General features: G+C 40.4%; 2 protein-coding genes across 3 annotated transcripts; one reads left to right on the top strand and one right to left on the bottom strand.

Annotated features, from left to right (window-relative positions):
* The first annotated feature begins 48 nt into the window (after positions 1-48).
* Positions 49-10,588, top strand: dnajc27 (DnaJ heat shock protein family (Hsp40) member C27). Its single transcript, XM_022227633.2, has 7 exons — positions 49-443; positions 2,907-2,989; positions 3,706-3,775; positions 4,167-4,331; positions 6,067-6,189; positions 7,248-7,408; positions 7,820-10,588. The coding sequence occupies exons 1-7, from the start codon at positions 366-368 to the stop codon at positions 7,947-7,949; spliced, it is 810 nt and encodes a 269-aa protein (XP_022083325.2). The 5' UTR covers positions 49-365; the 3' UTR covers positions 7,950-10,588.
* lactb2 (lactamase beta 2) lies at positions 9,940-16,733 on the bottom strand. 2 transcript variants are annotated; one of them, XM_022227629.2, is made up of 7 exons: positions 16,538-16,733; positions 14,939-15,102; positions 13,936-14,062; positions 12,980-13,082; positions 12,413-12,637; positions 11,524-11,605; positions 9,940-10,985 (listed from the first exon to the last, which is right to left on the bottom strand). In XM_022227629.2, exons 1-7 carry the CDS (start codon positions 16,657-16,659, stop codon positions 10,939-10,941), a joined length of 870 nt encoding a protein of 289 aa, XP_022083321.2. In that variant the 5' UTR covers positions 16,660-16,733; the 3' UTR covers positions 9,940-10,938. The 2 variants fall into 2 exon arrangements, with proteins under 2 accessions (XP_022083321.2, XP_022083322.2); XM_022227630.2 differs by lacking the exon at positions 16,538-16,733 and adding an exon at positions 16,359-16,463.
* Between the last annotated feature and the right edge of the window lie 19 nt (positions 16,734-16,752).

Below are 16,752 nucleotides of genomic sequence, written 5' to 3'. Positions count from 1 at the left end.
GACGTTAATCCAATCACAGCCTCGCTCTCAGCTCTCGCAGGAATGTGAAGATTGCGGAACATGGCCGCAGAGAATAAACAAGTTTTCGTTCGTAGCTCCATGGGAGATGTTCAAAAAAGCAAATTTCTATTTCGCTGGCAGTATTTCATATGCTAAATGTTTTCCTCGTAATAACTGGTGTTCCCGTGACTGGCATTGCAGAGGGGGAAATTGTACCTTTGGGTGAAAAAATCACTTCATTTCGTCGTACGCGCCCTGCCCACCACTGCTGCGGCCAACTTCAACTCGAGTCTCAAGTATCATGTTTGCAATTAGATTTGACATGGAGTTTCAACGTTGAACAGTTCACATTGTTCTGAGACGAAATGAGTATGGATAGCAACGGATTGAGGAAGACGATTCGTGTGAAGATAATCAGCATGGGAAATGCCGAAACAGGAAAGGTGAGAACTGAGGAGGACCATGGAGGAAGGACTCAGTCAACGTTACTGTTATTGTTAGTGTGATGAAAAAGTAGAGTAATGTTACAATTTTCACAGTTTCTCCCGTTTGGACTAATACATGTATGAGTGTTTTGGTAAAGAATCAATCATTTCAATTGCAGGAATATGGGCTAATATAATTATACACCTTAATGAATATGCATGTCTGTAAATGATAAATAAATTATATTTTATAAAAGGAAAGAGTTCTATATACAGACAACACTAATTTTCCCTTAAAATATGATAATAGCCTTCAGAAAGTGATAACCAGTCCTAAAGAGTGAAATTTTGCTAAGGAAATTCCCCAAAGCATTTATTTACTTAGAAAATCTTTTTTTTTCAGACAAGTCTCATATATGTACTGTAGGTTTGTTCACACAGCCACAAGTGTTGTCCGTAGGCCTATATGAAACTCTTTCCTTATAGTATAAAAAGGAGTTCCATAGGCCGTATAGGCCAAATATATTTTGCTGTCATCTGGTCACGTATTAATGTTTTCCAAACAACTGGCATTGAACTGTATAAAAAAAAGTATTGGTCAATTTCTCCATTCAGAATAGGTGAGTGTGTGGCAGCTAGGCATGAAGCCTTGATGAATACACATGATCACGATTCCATCTGAGGCAGATTCACAAACTTGCTTTCCCTATCTAAAAAAAGGTTGCAATATTATGGTTACATACATGTACAAGTACAAGTATGGGTATCCCTGTGATTCAAATCAAATCCAAACTTACATGTACATATGTACATGCAGGATCAGGATATTTCACTTTTCTTTTTTTGTGATCTGTTGATCTGGAAGATTTTTTTCAAAGCAACAAATTCTGAAAATTGGGCAAGGTCTAAATTCCATTTTGTGAATACAAACTCGCAGTGAAACTCTGTAAGCATGGAATCAGATAAAGGGTTGTCGCAGTTAAAAGCCCAAGCTACAAAAGCATGTCTGGATGACTGGACCGGTTTTCCACTGCCTTATGGGTACTTCCAGAAATTAGGGGTCCATTTTTTGCCGTGTCCCTGTCACATCTGACATATGATTTTGTAAGTTCAGAACAGTTTTTCTAATTTCCAAGAGTGATAAGTTAATGCAAATTACCTGCCAAGCAAATAGTAATAGTTTGAAATCGATTCCAGTGATATTTCCATGTCAAATAACAAAGGTCAGATGAAACAGGGACACGAAAATGTCACACTTTTGGACCCCTAATACCTGGAATTACCCATATAACCTACCATTGCCTACTGGTGCATGTATTTATTTCAGTATTTCATGCTTTCGTTTACTGGTAGATGTATCATTTGAAAAAAATCCATGAAGTCACTTTCGAAATTACAGGTATTTAGCCCAAATATGTTCACATCATGACATGTGATAAAAATTAATGTGATATTTTCATTAACTCTCTGATATCAGTTTGACTCCACCATAAGTTTGTACTCAGTTGGTTTTCGGCGGTTGAGGGTGGAAGATGTAGTTTGGGATTCGGAAAAGGAAATGAAGAAAAGAGATTTCCTGAACACAACACTTAGAAGAGCGTGTTCGTATCGGAATCATTCAGAAGTTTCCCTAAACTTTCCCAGGACTGCCTTCCTGAACTTGATGCTTTCATACACAAATCCAGAGATTAAAACAAGCATGGCTGAGGCACTATACTGTTAAATTTGTAAAGATGAGTGGCCGAGCTTGGCATTTCAGTGTACTGTATGTGTTTGACATTGATGCAAATTGTCAGTCACTCCTGACATGCAAGCAGTACATGCATGTACATCATACAGGAGTTACTGTACGCGTGCATGTACATGTATTAATATACATGTACTTCTCAAATTGGCAACATGTACAGAATATATATACATGTACATGTATATTGAACATCATGCCTAGCCTCTACATTGGTTACTTTTTTGTAACCATTTAACACAACAATTATTTTCCATGTGGCAAGCAAAATAAAGCCTCTTGCGGGTTAAAATTCAATAAAATCTGGTACACTGAGTCCTTTAAATTCACATGAACATAACAATGTGAATTCTCCATACTAAAGACACTGTTGCTATACCTCCTGATCCAGGGCAAGCTCTTGCTTGGTTACATAAGAGAGGTCTTGCACCAATACACTATTTTCAATGGATAAGAAGAGCACAAAGGAACCAATCCATTGCAGAGATGGTGGTCGCTATGTAAAAGCTTGCCCCGACTCACGAGGTAGGGTATAGCAACAGAGTCTTTAGTCTGGGGAATTGTTATATATTTATGTGTAGTCAGATAACTCAGTGTACCAGATTTTATTAACATTGAACTCACTAAAGGCTTATTGGTGATGCCTGGTACCATGGGTACCATCATGACCATAGTCTATTTGTATTGGTTAATTTTGGTTTGGCCTATCATGTCGATTTCTTTCATGCATTTTTCAGAGTTGTATTATAAAGAGATACTGCGAGAAGCGATTTGTTAGCAAGTACCTGACAACAATTGGTATTGACTACGGTGTCACCAAGTAAGTTCTCCAAGAGCTTCAATTCATTCTTTTACATAAATGTAATATCAAGTTTTATGTGCAGGCATTTTGACTTATCGGTAGCGTGGGGAAGAAACGAATTCAAGTACTGTTCATTTTGTTTCAATGTCACAAGTCACACAAGCTCTCAGTTTCTTGGGACCATGGTTGAAACACCCGTGGCGTGCTGTCTACATAATATAGGGTCTTAGTATTGTCTGCTTTGGCTTTTTTGACCATGGTTGAAACACCCCTGGTGTGCTGTCTATATGCATGTAGTATAGGGTCTTAGTATTGTCTGCTTTGGCTTTTTTGACCATGGTTGAAACACCCTTGGCGTGCTGTCTATATAGTATAGGGTCTTAGTATTGTCTGCTTTGGCTTTTTTGACCATGGTTGAAACACCCCTGGCATGCTGTCTATATAGTATGGAGTCTTAGTATTGTCTGCTTTGGCTTTTTTTAAAATTCATTTGTTGTAAATGTCACAAATCACACAATGGCAAATGCTTAAACTCAAAAACTCAAATCAATAGCAAAGGACGTATACATTTTAGTTAGACAAAGAAATTTGGAAAATGCCACTTTTAACTATCAGCAAACTTATTCAGTGGCTTTAAAAACTAATAAATAGAGGTGTTCCTAGCAAGCAAACACAGTTTATGATCAAAGAGATAAGATTTGAGAAATGAAATCTTCCTTCTTCCCCCTCCTCAGGGTTGTTGTGAAGGATCGCACTGTAAAAGTCAACATCTTTGACATGGCTGGCCATCCAATCTTCTTTGAGGTATGTCTAAGTATGGACATATATCCCTGAGACTCCTACATTGGTTCTTTACAACTTCCATGTCAGTCCACTGCACAGCTACATGTACATGTACATGTACATGTACATGTACATGTAAGCTTCATCATAAGAGATTGTTTTATCCTTTCCTCATTTTGAAGGTTGCAACTCTAGCTGTGTTTAGTGGTAGATGTTATGTAAGGTAGACATTCACCAGGCAGTCAAAACACAATTTTGGGGCAAAACTTGGTTTCCATATACATATGTTTGGGACATACATGTAAGTGCGTGAATACATGTACATGTATGTGTTCAGGTTCTAGTCATAGGGGTTGTTGAAGTCAAAATAGGCCAGCCAAGGGATATACATGTAAACTGTTGCTTTCATCAGGTCAGGAATGAGTTTTACAAGGACACCCAGGGGGCGCTGTTGGTGTACGACGTGAGCAACCGGGCCAGCTTCGAGGCTCTAGATGCCTGGCTGGTCGAGATGAAGCAGGAGATTGGAGCCCCCAGCGAAATGGAGAAAGTCTTCTTTTGTGTTTGTGCCAACAAGGTATGGAGGAGTTTGATGATTTCTGTAAGCCTGTCATACCTGTACTGCCAATCTTTAGTGAGTGTTTCCAACTGATCTTATGCATATGGTTTGACACTTAAAAGGTGGATATCATTTTCACGAAATGCAAAGGAACGTGTTCCCTATACGGACAGCACTTGAGGCCCTGTGCACAAACCTATGAGACGTGTCTGAAAAAAACTGTGTCTTCTTAGTGAATGCTTCAGAAGTTTCTTCATTAAATTTCACTTTTTAGGACTTTCTGACGGCTGTTATAACATTTTAAGGGAAAAGTAGTGTTGTCTGTATATGGAACTCTTTCCACCTGCAAACATTTTCATTGTAGGATTGTGTCAACTACACAGGGAAATGTAACCATTCAAGGACTGCGGGGTTGAATTGGTTCAGTTGAAATAAGACTTGGATGATTTTCTGATGTTTGTACCTTGCACATGTACATGTATGCTAACTTCCAATGGCAGTGTTTGGAGGTGGTTTGAGGGTTCTAGTTTCCATTCTGGAGAAAATTGAAAGTACTGTAAGCTCAATTACAAAGGGTACTTGTGGCTGCAATCAATTTGCTGAAGTACAAACCTTCAAAATGCACCTTAGTGCTCCAGTTAACCTTATTTTCAACTTTTGATTCACTGTTTCAAAGGGTATTTTACTGCTGTTTTGTTTTTTATGCCAATAAGAATTTCCATATTCATGAGCAAAACTGTTATGTCACCCCAGGAAGAAAGCCTCAGTGTTTCATTGGTTTGTGCACAAACAAGTGCTGCGTTTTGTAGATTTTGCTGGACTAAGTTTTCTCTTCTTTACGGATTTATTGTTGTGTATGTGCGTAGCAATAAGCAGGCGTCAGTCCCTTTCTCAGAAATGTTTTCAGTAAGTAACTTCTGGGTTCACAATAGAGGGATCCCAATACAACGCTTCTTGCGTCAATCTGCGCACTTCCGTATTTGAAAACGAGGCTGTATGTGTCAGCTTCAATTCTTAATATGATACGATTGGAAGTAAGGAGTCAAGACACAAAATACATAAAGGTATGTTAAATTCAGACTTTTCAGGCTGCAAATTTTTGTGGAAGAGTCTTTCAGGATGACTCGACACGTAAAATCAAAAGAAAAAATAACGACAATTGACCGCAAACTAACGTACCTGCAATGGTCCTGTATCTTGTGCAGTGGGCATGGTTTAAAATGAAGTGGCGTCACACTTACGAACCGGATACTCCATGTACTGCGTGGACTCCGCGGGCGCGCGCGACGAAGTTCAACACAGAGAGCCTTGGTTTCGATGCAGATATGCGCAGACGGCGCTAATGTGAAATCCCTCTACAATGTCTTCCCTGGATGACATCACATCAACAGCGCCCTCAGTTGTCTGAGAAAGCATGGATAATTTTTATTGTTTAAAACGTACTTTTCAATGCATTTAACCAAATACGAATGTAAAGAGTTTTCATACGTTGAAGAAGAGTTCAAAGTAGCAGAATAATTGTGTCTAAGAAAAACTCATTGCAGCTACACTTTGGGATTAGAAACCTCTTGAGTTCAACAATACGTGCCAATGGCTTATTTTTAAAAACTTGAACATAACATTATGGCCATACAGTTGCTAGATTAATCAGAGTTCTCTAGGCAAGATTTAGGGAAATTTGGGGTAACTGGGGTTAGCACACACTCTTTTGACAAGGGAATGTGGTCTAATCAGACAGCATTTTTTGGCATAGATTGACAGGTCGTCCCAGCGTCAGGTGGACGAGAGTGAGGGGCGGCTGTGGGCTGACCAGCACGGCTTCCATTACTTTGAGACATCAGCATTATCGGGCGAAGGGATCGCAGAGGCTTTCCAGGTAAAGCAATATTTGATCATGGAGATTGGTGATATTTGCAATAATACTCAATTAATTTAATCCACTCCGAGCGGAACAAAACAGGGCTTGTTTTTTTAGTACTCACTGCATAGGCGCGTGTTCTAATGGAAATCAGTGGTGCATTTGACGCGGAACACAGTGAGTACATGTATCAAATTTATTCCTTATTGCAAGAACCCCCTGGGAAAACTTACTACCATCTGTCTTTCTTTTGCTGTTTGGGGGTGCACTTCAACTCGGGGCCGATTTTTTGGTTTAACCCAGATTAGTTATTTTGGTTCAGCTGATCTTACTAGTTACAGGTATCTTGGTTCAGCTGATCTACATGTAATCAGTTACATGTACATGTATGTTGGTGCCGCTGATCAGTTCTGTTATTTTGGTTCAGCTGATCTTACTAGTTACAGGTATCTTGGTTCAGCTGATCTACATGTAATCAGTTACATGTACATGAATGTTGGTGCCGCTGATCAGTTCTGTTATTTTGGTTCAGCTGATCAAGTCAATTTTTTTGTTCAGCTGATGAGATCAGTTAATATTTTGGCTCAGCTGATCAAATCAATTACCTGTATATTAATTCAGCTCAGTTATTGTTGTTTTTCTTGGTCCTGAGTGTATCTAGTGTGGCAACTTTGATTACATGTATGTAGTTCACGTCATGATAATGATGTGACTTACGTGACATATTCAGTTAGTGGTTCTGCTGTTCAAGGGACTGCTATATCTGTGTAATTGGGACAGCTTTTCTTCGGCCAGTGAGACCATTTGTTGGCAGCCGGTATCAGTGCACGTCTGGCTTCTACCTTAAGAGATGTGCATTTATACTACTTGGTAGAGAAAGGGAAGTGGGGGTGAAGTGACTTGCTCAAGGTCACAGTATGTAATCAGCTAGTGGATTCGATCCCTTACCTAGTCATCAGGAGTGAAGACCCCAACCACTAGCCCATACATGCCTTGTTTCAACTTATATTGCATATGCTACAGTGAGTTCTTATAGTGAAGAAAACTTCACTAAGATTGGATGTCATTTTTGCCAGGAGTTGTTCAGCGGTCTGGTGACTGCATATGAAAATGGCGGCCGAGCCGTCAGAATAACAACCACCCTAGGTTACACCAAGGAACAGGTGGAGGCCATACAGAGACTGAAGAACAGCAAGAATGACTATGAGAGGCTGGGTCTCAGACCGGGAGCATCCAAGTAAGTAGTTGCAGTGCCGCCCACATGTAGCATGCAGCTTTTTTTGCCTGGTCACTTGTCAAACCTTGGTAGGAGTCGTCAACTCCAATTCAGTTATGTACTTAAACCTTGTGTAGAATAATGCACGGAAGACTTACTAATGTTGATTGACCTTGGCAAACCAAACCTGATTAAATCTGGGAATTTTGGCAAACCACAAAGGCATATTTCTCTTTTGAATTGTTCTCAAAAAATTTATTTGTGGAGCTTGTGATCCAAACCTACAATTTGTACAAAAAGAGAAAGTGACATTAAGTATTGGTATTTCTAAAATTACTTCATAATTTCCAAAGTAGCTAAGAAAATTCTAGAAAAGTTTGTACAAAGAACACAGTTGATACTGTTTCCTGGTTCTTCTCTCCCCTGTTTTAGAGATGATGTGAATAAAGCCTATCGCAAGATGGCCGTCATTCTCCACCCTGACAAGAGCATAGCGCCAGGAAGCGAAGAAGCTTTCAAGATTCTTGTTAGTGCCAGGACAGAGCTCCTGAAAAACAGATAATGAAATATCCAAGACGTTACTGAGTGAGTTGATGAAACCACATAAAAAAGCTGTGGAAAAGCCCACCGTCTCCAGATCCATCAAAATCTACTGAAAGGTTGTGGAAGACTTCAAGGGATTAAGGAATTCAGAGCCAAGCCATCATTACCTTACAAAATGCTAAAGTGCCCCATGGAAGCTGGAAGAATAGAGAATGTGGGATTAGTTCCCACAAGGCTTTGTTGGATTCAGGATGGTACATGTATGTATTCCTTTCAAAAATGGCAAGAGATTTGGGGCTGGTTACAAACTTTTGCAAATGCAGCTGAGCTGAGAGTATGCAATGACTAAGAACATTGATTTTCCTACAGTGCACCTGTTTAGTGTGCAAAACTATCAGTCAAGGCATACCTTTTCGTGTCAACTTCAGTGTTCCTGGCAAAATGATATACACACCATGAATGTTTATGCAGTGGTATGCATCATTTCATGATGGGTCATATTGATCAATACGCTGGAGCCAACTGGAATAGAACATTCAATCTGTCATCAAATCAAATTACTCTTTCCATCCCATGAATCTGAAATATTCATTAGTTTGTTTCATACAATGCCTGAATAAATCCGAAAGTCACCGTTTTACTTTCACAGTGCAGTGTAAAAGCACAAAACAAAAGGTTTTTCGCATTCTAAGCCATGATTGAAGTTTTGTCTGTTCAGGTGAAAGGCTCCGTCTTCTCCGTGTGTACGTGTGGAGAGCTATGGCTATGTCTTTGTGCATGAGCCTAATTCAGAGGGGTATATATAAGGGCATACATGCCTAACGGTTACACCATACAAGTTACTGACACGACCAATAACCCACCAGTCAGATGGCAAGGATGTGTTCAGGTGTTGTATGATTTTGAATGAAGCACTGGTAGTGGACAGAATCGTATCATGACTATTGTATAAAAATGTCTCACATATCATTTGATTGACTTTTGATGGACTCACACAAAGTATTTTTCATCTGGTGGTCAGTTTGTTCCTGAAGCTTCAGAGCTTGGCTGGATTTGGTTTGGTAAAAACTGTGTTTGATATTTTGTTGCATTTTAATAACCCACTGGTTTGATGAAAAATACATTTTTCTCTTTATGAAGTGAAAAACCTTTGTAAATACCTTTCATTTCACCGGGAGCCTAATGGCAGGTGTAAAGCCTTGTTCTTATCCGACTTTTTTTTGTATCAGTACTACAACTGAGTGGAGGAATCACACAATGTAATCCAGCCAGAGCGCACAGACAAAAATTGATGTCCTTATTAGTTTTTACCGTCACGTTAGCAGTAAATTACATGTAACAGACTGAAAGTTCCTACAAAGCAGCAGTAGTTTTGCAGGGCCAATTGAAGAAGTCGGTATTTGGGGCTCCTGAAGTCAAAGTTCAGGGCCATCCTTATAATATTACAAGCCAAACAAATAGTTAAAACCAATCTCCGTCCAGAGATATTGTCCCATTATTTGAATACTTTTGTATTGACCAAAGAAAATGACATAAAATGTATTTCAGTAGTTATTCTTGACTAATCCGTCCAGTGCAGGTCAAACTAACGTTTTCAGTTTCTGAGTGACAGAAAAATATTTGAGACTGTACTTGCTGTAGAAGTGTATGAAATTAATTTCATAGTTTACTTACTGTACCTGCATAATGAGCTGTGGTGTGGATACGTCACTGCTCAGGTTGTCTTATATTACGCCCAGAAATGTGCCTAGTTTAAAGCAATAAACAGCTTGCCAGTAACACAAGAGACACAGTTAGCATCATACATGTTCATACATGTACATGTAGTTCTTCCTTGTGTGAAGATGGTCGGTTGCAGTACATGTAAGGCAATTTCGTCAAGATGCATTTAAAGTTTGAAGCCTATTTTCCCAATTACTGAGCTGTTAAATATGAAGCATACTCAGTCCTGTTTTTCAATATCTCTGAGTGTGTCTCATTAATAACTGATAACAACTGACCAAATAAGATTTCTTAGTTCTTCACATTTTTATTTACCATTTTCTTATAATTTTTTTATAAATAGTAAATATTTATTTCACTTTGTGGATTTGTACATAGTTTTGTTTAACATATTGTATGCAAAAATCTGTTATTGTTCTTAACATTCGGCGTGTTTGGCAGAAATGTATTTTCATCATTAAAAAAAGACCACCTACTGTGCTGTAGTAATTTCCAACTCGGTCGCTGACAGAGAATTTCATTCCACGTTCTGTAAAATCTGTTTTGATACAAGCTATGAAAACGTTCGGATTTACAGCATATGTTACCAATTAATAAGCAAGTTTTCAGACTTCTACGCCTTTCCTCTTTCTGTCCCCTCTTTGTGAGACCTGCGTGTCAAGTAAAGCAGGGATCAAATGCCTTAAAAACAATTACCTGGAAACCACCAAGATGCATGGTAGAGTTCTTAAATGTTTTCAGGAAACCACTGGTTATGCCTCTCACATTTTTTCATCTTATGAACTCCCAAAATCTGACAATATCAATTGAATGGAATATATATTTAGGATTTTTAGGGGTCCGTAACTTCCAAGCTCAGAGAGGTACATGCAATCAATTTGTCGGGCAATTCGTGGAGGCCAAAATGTGGTACATTAAACCAAAAAGAATGCTAAAGATAGGAGAATTTATTTTTCATTTGATGTGTCAAGTATTTTTAGGTAAAAAACCATCAACAATTATCAAAATGAATTAGCTTTTCCTTTAGTTTCCCCAAAACCTTTGAAACTTTTTCTTTGCTGTCTGACAAGTAAGTTCCAGGTAAGCAATTTTTCACCATGGGGAAATATTCCTTTTTCCAGTCAGCACCACTGAGTAACACTTTGGCATGCCTGGCGGGATAACTTGATCACAGGTAACAAATGCTTGAGATAAACTGTCCTGCCTCTGGACACAAGCATTCCTATGAACAGCACCATGCATTATGATTTTTTGTTGAACTGTAACACATTTTCCATCCGGAGATTCTATAGCTTACTGCTCCATCGATGTTCGCCATTTTTTCCATGTCTCCCTGTGCATAAAACATACAGACAAGTTTGAAAACTTGTAGTTTTTTGTGTGGGATACTGAAAATTATAGGTCCAAATCTGATGTGATGTGCCCAAAGTTACCGCCAACAATTAGCTCTGACTTGCTCAATGACAGTAATTGATGACTCTACCTTATTTTCACTACCTACAACTCTTCCCACGACAATTGGCACCAGGGTTTCATCTTGAATTGAAATATATCTCTCTGTCCTTTCTCAACCAAGATTGAAACTTGAGTCCACTCCCAGGAAATCTTTTGAAACTGATGACCCTCAGTGCTATCTACGGCCACATTTCCACTGTACCCAGTATTTGGGCAGGAAATATGAGAACATGTTCACTAGACTTGAAGAATGTTGTGAAAAAAACAAAGGAGGCTGGTAAATTTTGAACAAGCAAGAACTGCCTGTCCAAATTGTGTGTTGTCTGTCCTTGGGGGCAGGCAGGCAGGTTGATACATGAGACACTGGTCGGCTCCCTTGGGCAATTTTCAACCAAATCTAAGAGAGCAGCACTTACCGACTTTGCCTTCCTTTTCCAGCTTGCTCAGATGGTGGTCCACATTTGAGGCTGCAGCCAGATGTAAAATTTCTGGGGTTTCCTGTGAATTACGGCACAGAAGCGAAGCGGTAAACCCTGCAATTCATGAACACTGCAGAGAATTCTAAACCCATGACCTTGTATGGCGTCTTTCAATTTGCAAAGACATATGTAAGAACAAAAAAAAAAGGAAATCAGGTGATTCAAGAAGAAAGTGCACTCCTGACGAGCAATTGACTTTTCTTCAAAGTTGTCAATTTTAGTGACATTTTGTGCATTTGGTTGATGATGCCACCAGTTCATTTAGTTTCATCATGCCGCTTGTAGGTTTGCACGGTGCACATGAACAGAGTATGGAGGGTTTGCAATAACATCACAGAGGCTGATCTCATTTTTGAAGTTGGGTGGTTCTGAGAAGAACAAGTTGTTTCAACTTGAAGGTTTGAAAAGTTTCCTCTGTTCGTTATCAGAAGACCTCACGAGTCAGGAGACCTCTGCACTGCAAGTTTTGTTTATCATGCTGAGCCATTACGTTTTTTTCAACTAATCAATGTCATGCAGTCATTGTGACACCCATAAAAGTCACATGTACCGAGTAACCATTTTCAGTCCGCCATAAATATTGACTTGTGCTAAGTATTCAGGCTGACCACGTGTGAGCATGAACTATAAATGACCACAAACACAAAACCTGATGCCCGATTGAATTGAAAGCTCACAGACATATTCAGAATGGATATCTTGGCATGCATGCCAAAGTTCAAAAAGATTTGTCATGGGACAGGGGAGTTGGGAGTGCAGATAGAAAGTCCTGACCACACCCCCCCACTGTTCAGCCCTTGGCCCCTCCCCCTAGCTTAAGTCTCACCGTGTATATGATCTTCACCATCTCCATGGAAGTCAGGGCCTTGTCCTTGTTAGTCTCCAACACCTCCAGGATCTGCCTCTCCCTCATGTTTCGGTGATCGATGTAAGCCTGCACCTTCTTCACAGGGTCCTTGATGACCGGTCCATGGCCTGGGTAAAGAACGTCTGGTTTCAAGGCTACTATCAGTTCCAGTGACTTCATGTAGGCGAAGAGGTCCTCAAACACCTTGGGCCAAAGACAAAAAATGGTACCATCATTCTGTTATGAATATTTGGTGAATGTATGTATAAAGTACATGCAAATTTATAAGATTATGCACTGTCGTCATTCAGGCAGCGAGTTTGGGCATCAACTATCAACAATGTGCATGTATGCACAACAGTCACACTCCAATGACCCTAGTCAAACCCTTTCTGTATAATTCATCACTAAACTTTAATAAATGTTACAAATGGTTGCATTGCGCACATCTATTCCACAGACAAGCCAGTGCTACTGTAGCACTGTGTTACAAAATTTGCCCAACACCTGTGTGACTTGATCATTCACTGTTGGTCAAAAACCTACAGCTGTTCCCTCTCCAAGGATGCAATCGCCTGTGAAGACAGCATTCTCTTCCTCAAGGTACAGCACCATGTGGTCATCTGTGTGCCCTGGTGTGTACACCACCCTGGAAATTCAACAGCCAAAAGGCAGGCAATCAGCCACAATGCAAGTAATCTTTGCCCTCTTTTCAGGTACATGTAGGTATGAGTAACAAGCCGTGTCCGACAGTTGTGGCTGCGGCTGACAATAACGTGTGGCTATGGAGTATGGAAGCCATAGGCATAGCAGATGCAGCCACTTTCTATTAATGTATGTACATGTAGTTCGATACATGCAACCACTGGAAGCAGTAGATTCAGACATTGGTCACTGTCCATTTTTTTTTAAACTTTGAATTCCCTTCACTGTTGAAGGAAGTATGCTATGTGGCACTTACTCATGTGAATAAGGGGAGGGCAATCAATGATTGGTGAACTCTTGGGAAAAAACTTTACAGTTGAACATGTTCAAGTCCACTTTAAATGCCAAACTGACACCACTTAGTTTCTGGATGCATCCAGATCGAGCGCAGTGTCATTTGTCTTCAGAGCTCAACTAGTCTATAACAAGCTAAGAAGGAGTTTTTTCCTGTTCATGCCAAGATGGAAATTCTGAATGTAGATTGCGTCATTCGGAGAAAACAGAAAAACGAGGGGGGACCCTCGCCCTGTGATCGTAGTGGATAATCCCTTGTGCATGCCAAACAATGCCTACATTCAGAATTCGCATCTTGGCATGAACAGAAAAAAAGCCCTTTTTAGCTTGTTAGAGTTGAGCTCTGAAGGCAAATGACACTGCGTTCGATTTGGATGCTTCCCTATTTATTTGAACAGATAAAATCAGAGAAAACAATGTTTTCCTTAAAGGTGCTCTTTGAGCCCAAAACGACCTTCAGTGGACAGTGCATGCAGTGCAATGATTGGCTTGTTGAAGAATACCTCAATGTGGCTCCGTCAGTCCGTAAGATCTGCCCATCCTCTAAATACTTGTATTTCTTATCTACGCCATCAATTGTCTCGTTTTGAGTTGGACTTCGGGGTAACTTCGACACATCAATGGCAGATGCTAAAGGAAGCAGAAATTATGAGTCAACAAACTCGCAAATTACAGTCTTAAAGGTCCTGACATGTTTTCCCCATACACTGGATGAGGGCAATGCAATAGCTCAAGTCACTGGTTCAGATTTGACTTGTAATGAGTCCTTTTTTTAATTGACTTATCTTTAGCGCATAGGCCTGCATGTTTTCAAATCTTAAGGGTTCCTGTAGCTAAAAAACAATTGAATTCCCTAGGTGTTCCATGACTTTTCCATGATCAAATTATGAAAATCCATGACACAATAACGCAATTTCTTGGACTATTCAGACTTTTAAAGTTGTGAAAAAATCACGCATTTTATGCACTTATTTCTGATAATACAAATCACACACAGTGTTGAAAAACTCCATGACTTTTCCATGACTTAAGTAATTTTTACAAAATGCCATGACTTTTCCAGACCTGGAAAACAACAACAAATTTCCAGGACTTTTCCAGGACTTTCCCAGGCCGCAGGAACCCCGAATCTTTCTTCCATAAATTCTCATTCGTTTGTGTTTCAACGATAATAAAGAAGTGAGCTTCCCATACTGAGGAGCAAAGTTTCCATAGAAATACAGGTACCGAGATTACGTTTTTTGTACATGGGTTCTTTCCTACAGGTGCAGGGGCCAAAATCCCCGAGCTCCCATGCTGTAGGAAACCACATAAATTTCTACACACCGTAGGCCTCTTGCATTTGGCTCTAAACTGACTGTCACATGCCAGAAACAAAAAAAGACCCAGAAAAAACACCACATGTATTTGATACGGCTCGACGATATCAGGAGCCTTGCCTGGTGGCAAGAGCCATCACGACCGGTGCACTCAGGAGCAGCCCTGCAGTGCCGTCTATTCATTTACCCAGCTGGAGTTCGTCGCACACCCCAGAAATCCCACCGACGTGGTCGTGGTGCCAGTGAGTGATGAGAATCTCTTGAATACTGGTCCTGTGACTGGACAGCGTCGTCTTCAGGTTAGTCAGATACTCTGGTTTCTCCTTTTCCCCCGTGTCAATCAAAAAGCGTCTGCATTTGAAATATGATGAAAATACAATGCACAAACTTCATATCACAATAAACAGAAAAATGTACGTCAAAGTCTACTATATAAATTTAGTACCTTTAATGTCCGTTTGTTTTACCACTATTAACTCTAACAACAACGCCCTTTTTTCTAGGGCACATCTTCAGTCCTTCAAAATCCCCCAACAGCTCTGCCAACAAAAATGGATCTATCCTCCATCCGCAAAAATCGTGTCACTTCTTGAATTTGCTCCTAGCAGAAGTGACCACTGCCTCATCTATTCCCTTAAAATCCTTCAGCAATTCCTGTCATTTAAGTTGAGGCAGCGCGAATGTATCCCAGAGTCTTTTTTGTACATGTACGCATATACATTGTAAATATCATCAGGTCTAACCCGCAACCTTGACACAATGCATCCTCCTCAATCAGTTATGCTACTGTGCCATTCATCCTAGATCTTAAAAAAAATCCTCTGAACCAACTGGATGACTAGCTAACGTAATCCTTTCAACTGTGACTGTCCCATTCAAGATGGAGGGGTGGTGAAATGACAAATGATGACCCTTCCTGAGTGTGTATCACACCAACGGCAAAATATGTCGAAAAGTGACAAGTACTCCCACCCCACACGGCTCAGGCTTCAGAAATGGACCTTGCAGTAGCATACTCTCGATCTCCAAATTCAACTCCTCCAAGCCCCTTCTCTCCCTTACACTAGGCCTATAGTCATAACCTAGTCTGAGTAACTGGGATCCTACAAATCGCCTCTTTTAAGTTAGATTTTAACATTTGGGGCATGGTCGAGCATGTCTGGCAATAGGCCAACCAAATGTTAAACGAGGCAATTTGTGGGTAGTCGGTTTGTGTACTAGTACCAGACTACTAGGCCTACCTGTAAATTCATACCACTTGCCTTGTTCAGGGAACTATACAACTGTACAGTCAGTGTAACTTACATGTACTAGGGCTTACCCACAATGTACAACAATCTAACTTCCAAGACACAGAATAGCTTTAGCACTGTAGCAGGTGGTGAGGGTCTTACATGGGAAGGATAACCATGAAAAAACATTGCTCCCTATTTGGACTCCTCCTCACAATCACCCATGCGGTATCGAGCAATAAGGCTTAGGCCTAAGTTATAGTTGGCACGGTCCCAACTATAGTTGGGTCTAATGTTATACTGGCCCAGGTTGGACGTTGTCTCTCCGTAACATAGTACAGTCAGGGAGTCCACCTGGGCTAATGCTATACTAACGTATAGTTGAACTTGAGGCGTACACTAGCATGACTAGTTAGTAATAGTAGGCCCATGGAGCTATAAAAGTACTACTGACTACACTAGCATGATACTAGCACGGGCCGCCTACAGTGTGCAGGTGTACGTGTGCATGCTGCAGTGCTGGAGCCTGGAGACCCTGGAAATCTGACATTCACCTTTGACCAGTTCCCACAATGTAGGTGTTGGTGCCTTGAAGTGTCATGGGCCCCGGGTTGCATCCTAAAACCCGGACGATCCGGGATGAAAGTTGCTCCACTTTAGGGATAACAGTTGCCATGATTTATCAACCAGTTATTCAAGTAAAATAGTCCTACTGAGTTCAAGTTGCCGACCTTAAATAAGATGAGCGCCACCACGCGGCCAGAATCTC

Source organism: Acanthaster planci, linkage group LG02, assembly GCF_054643075.1.
Source record: "Acanthaster planci isolate LZ-2023a linkage group LG02, COTS_SCS, whole genome shotgun sequence".
Lineage (NCBI taxonomy): Eukaryota > Metazoa > Echinodermata > Asteroidea > Valvatida > Acanthasteridae > Acanthaster > Acanthaster planci.
Note: the sequence above shows the minus strand (reverse complement) of the source record. Positions and strands in the feature narration are given on the sequence as shown.

Bases quoted from the DNA above. Each gene is read 5' to 3' on its own strand.
- dnajc27 (XM_022227633.2), top strand. From the start codon at position 366: ATGAGTATGGATAGCAACGGATTGAGGAAGACGATTCGTGTGAAGATA. The intron at 3,776-4,166 runs GTATGTCTAAGT...TGCTTTCATCAG, and splicing joins GCCATCCAATCTTCTTTGAG to GTCAGGAATGAGTTTTACAA. The intron at 4,332-6,066 runs GTATGGAGGAGT...TTTTTGGCATAG, and splicing joins TTTGTGTTTGTGCCAACAAG to ATTGACAGGTCGTCCCAGCG.
- lactb2 (XM_022227629.2), bottom strand. From the start codon at position 16,659: ATGGCAACTGTTATCCCTAAAGTGGAGCAACTTTCATCCCGGATCGTC. The intron at 15,103-16,537 runs GTGAATGTCAGA...TTTCAAATGCAG, and splicing joins ATTGTGGGAACTGGTCAAAG to ACGCTTTTTGATTGACACGG. The intron at 11,606-12,412 runs GTGAGACTTAAG...CGTAATTCACAG, and splicing joins TGGTGAAGATCATATACACG to GAAACCCCAGAAATTTTACA.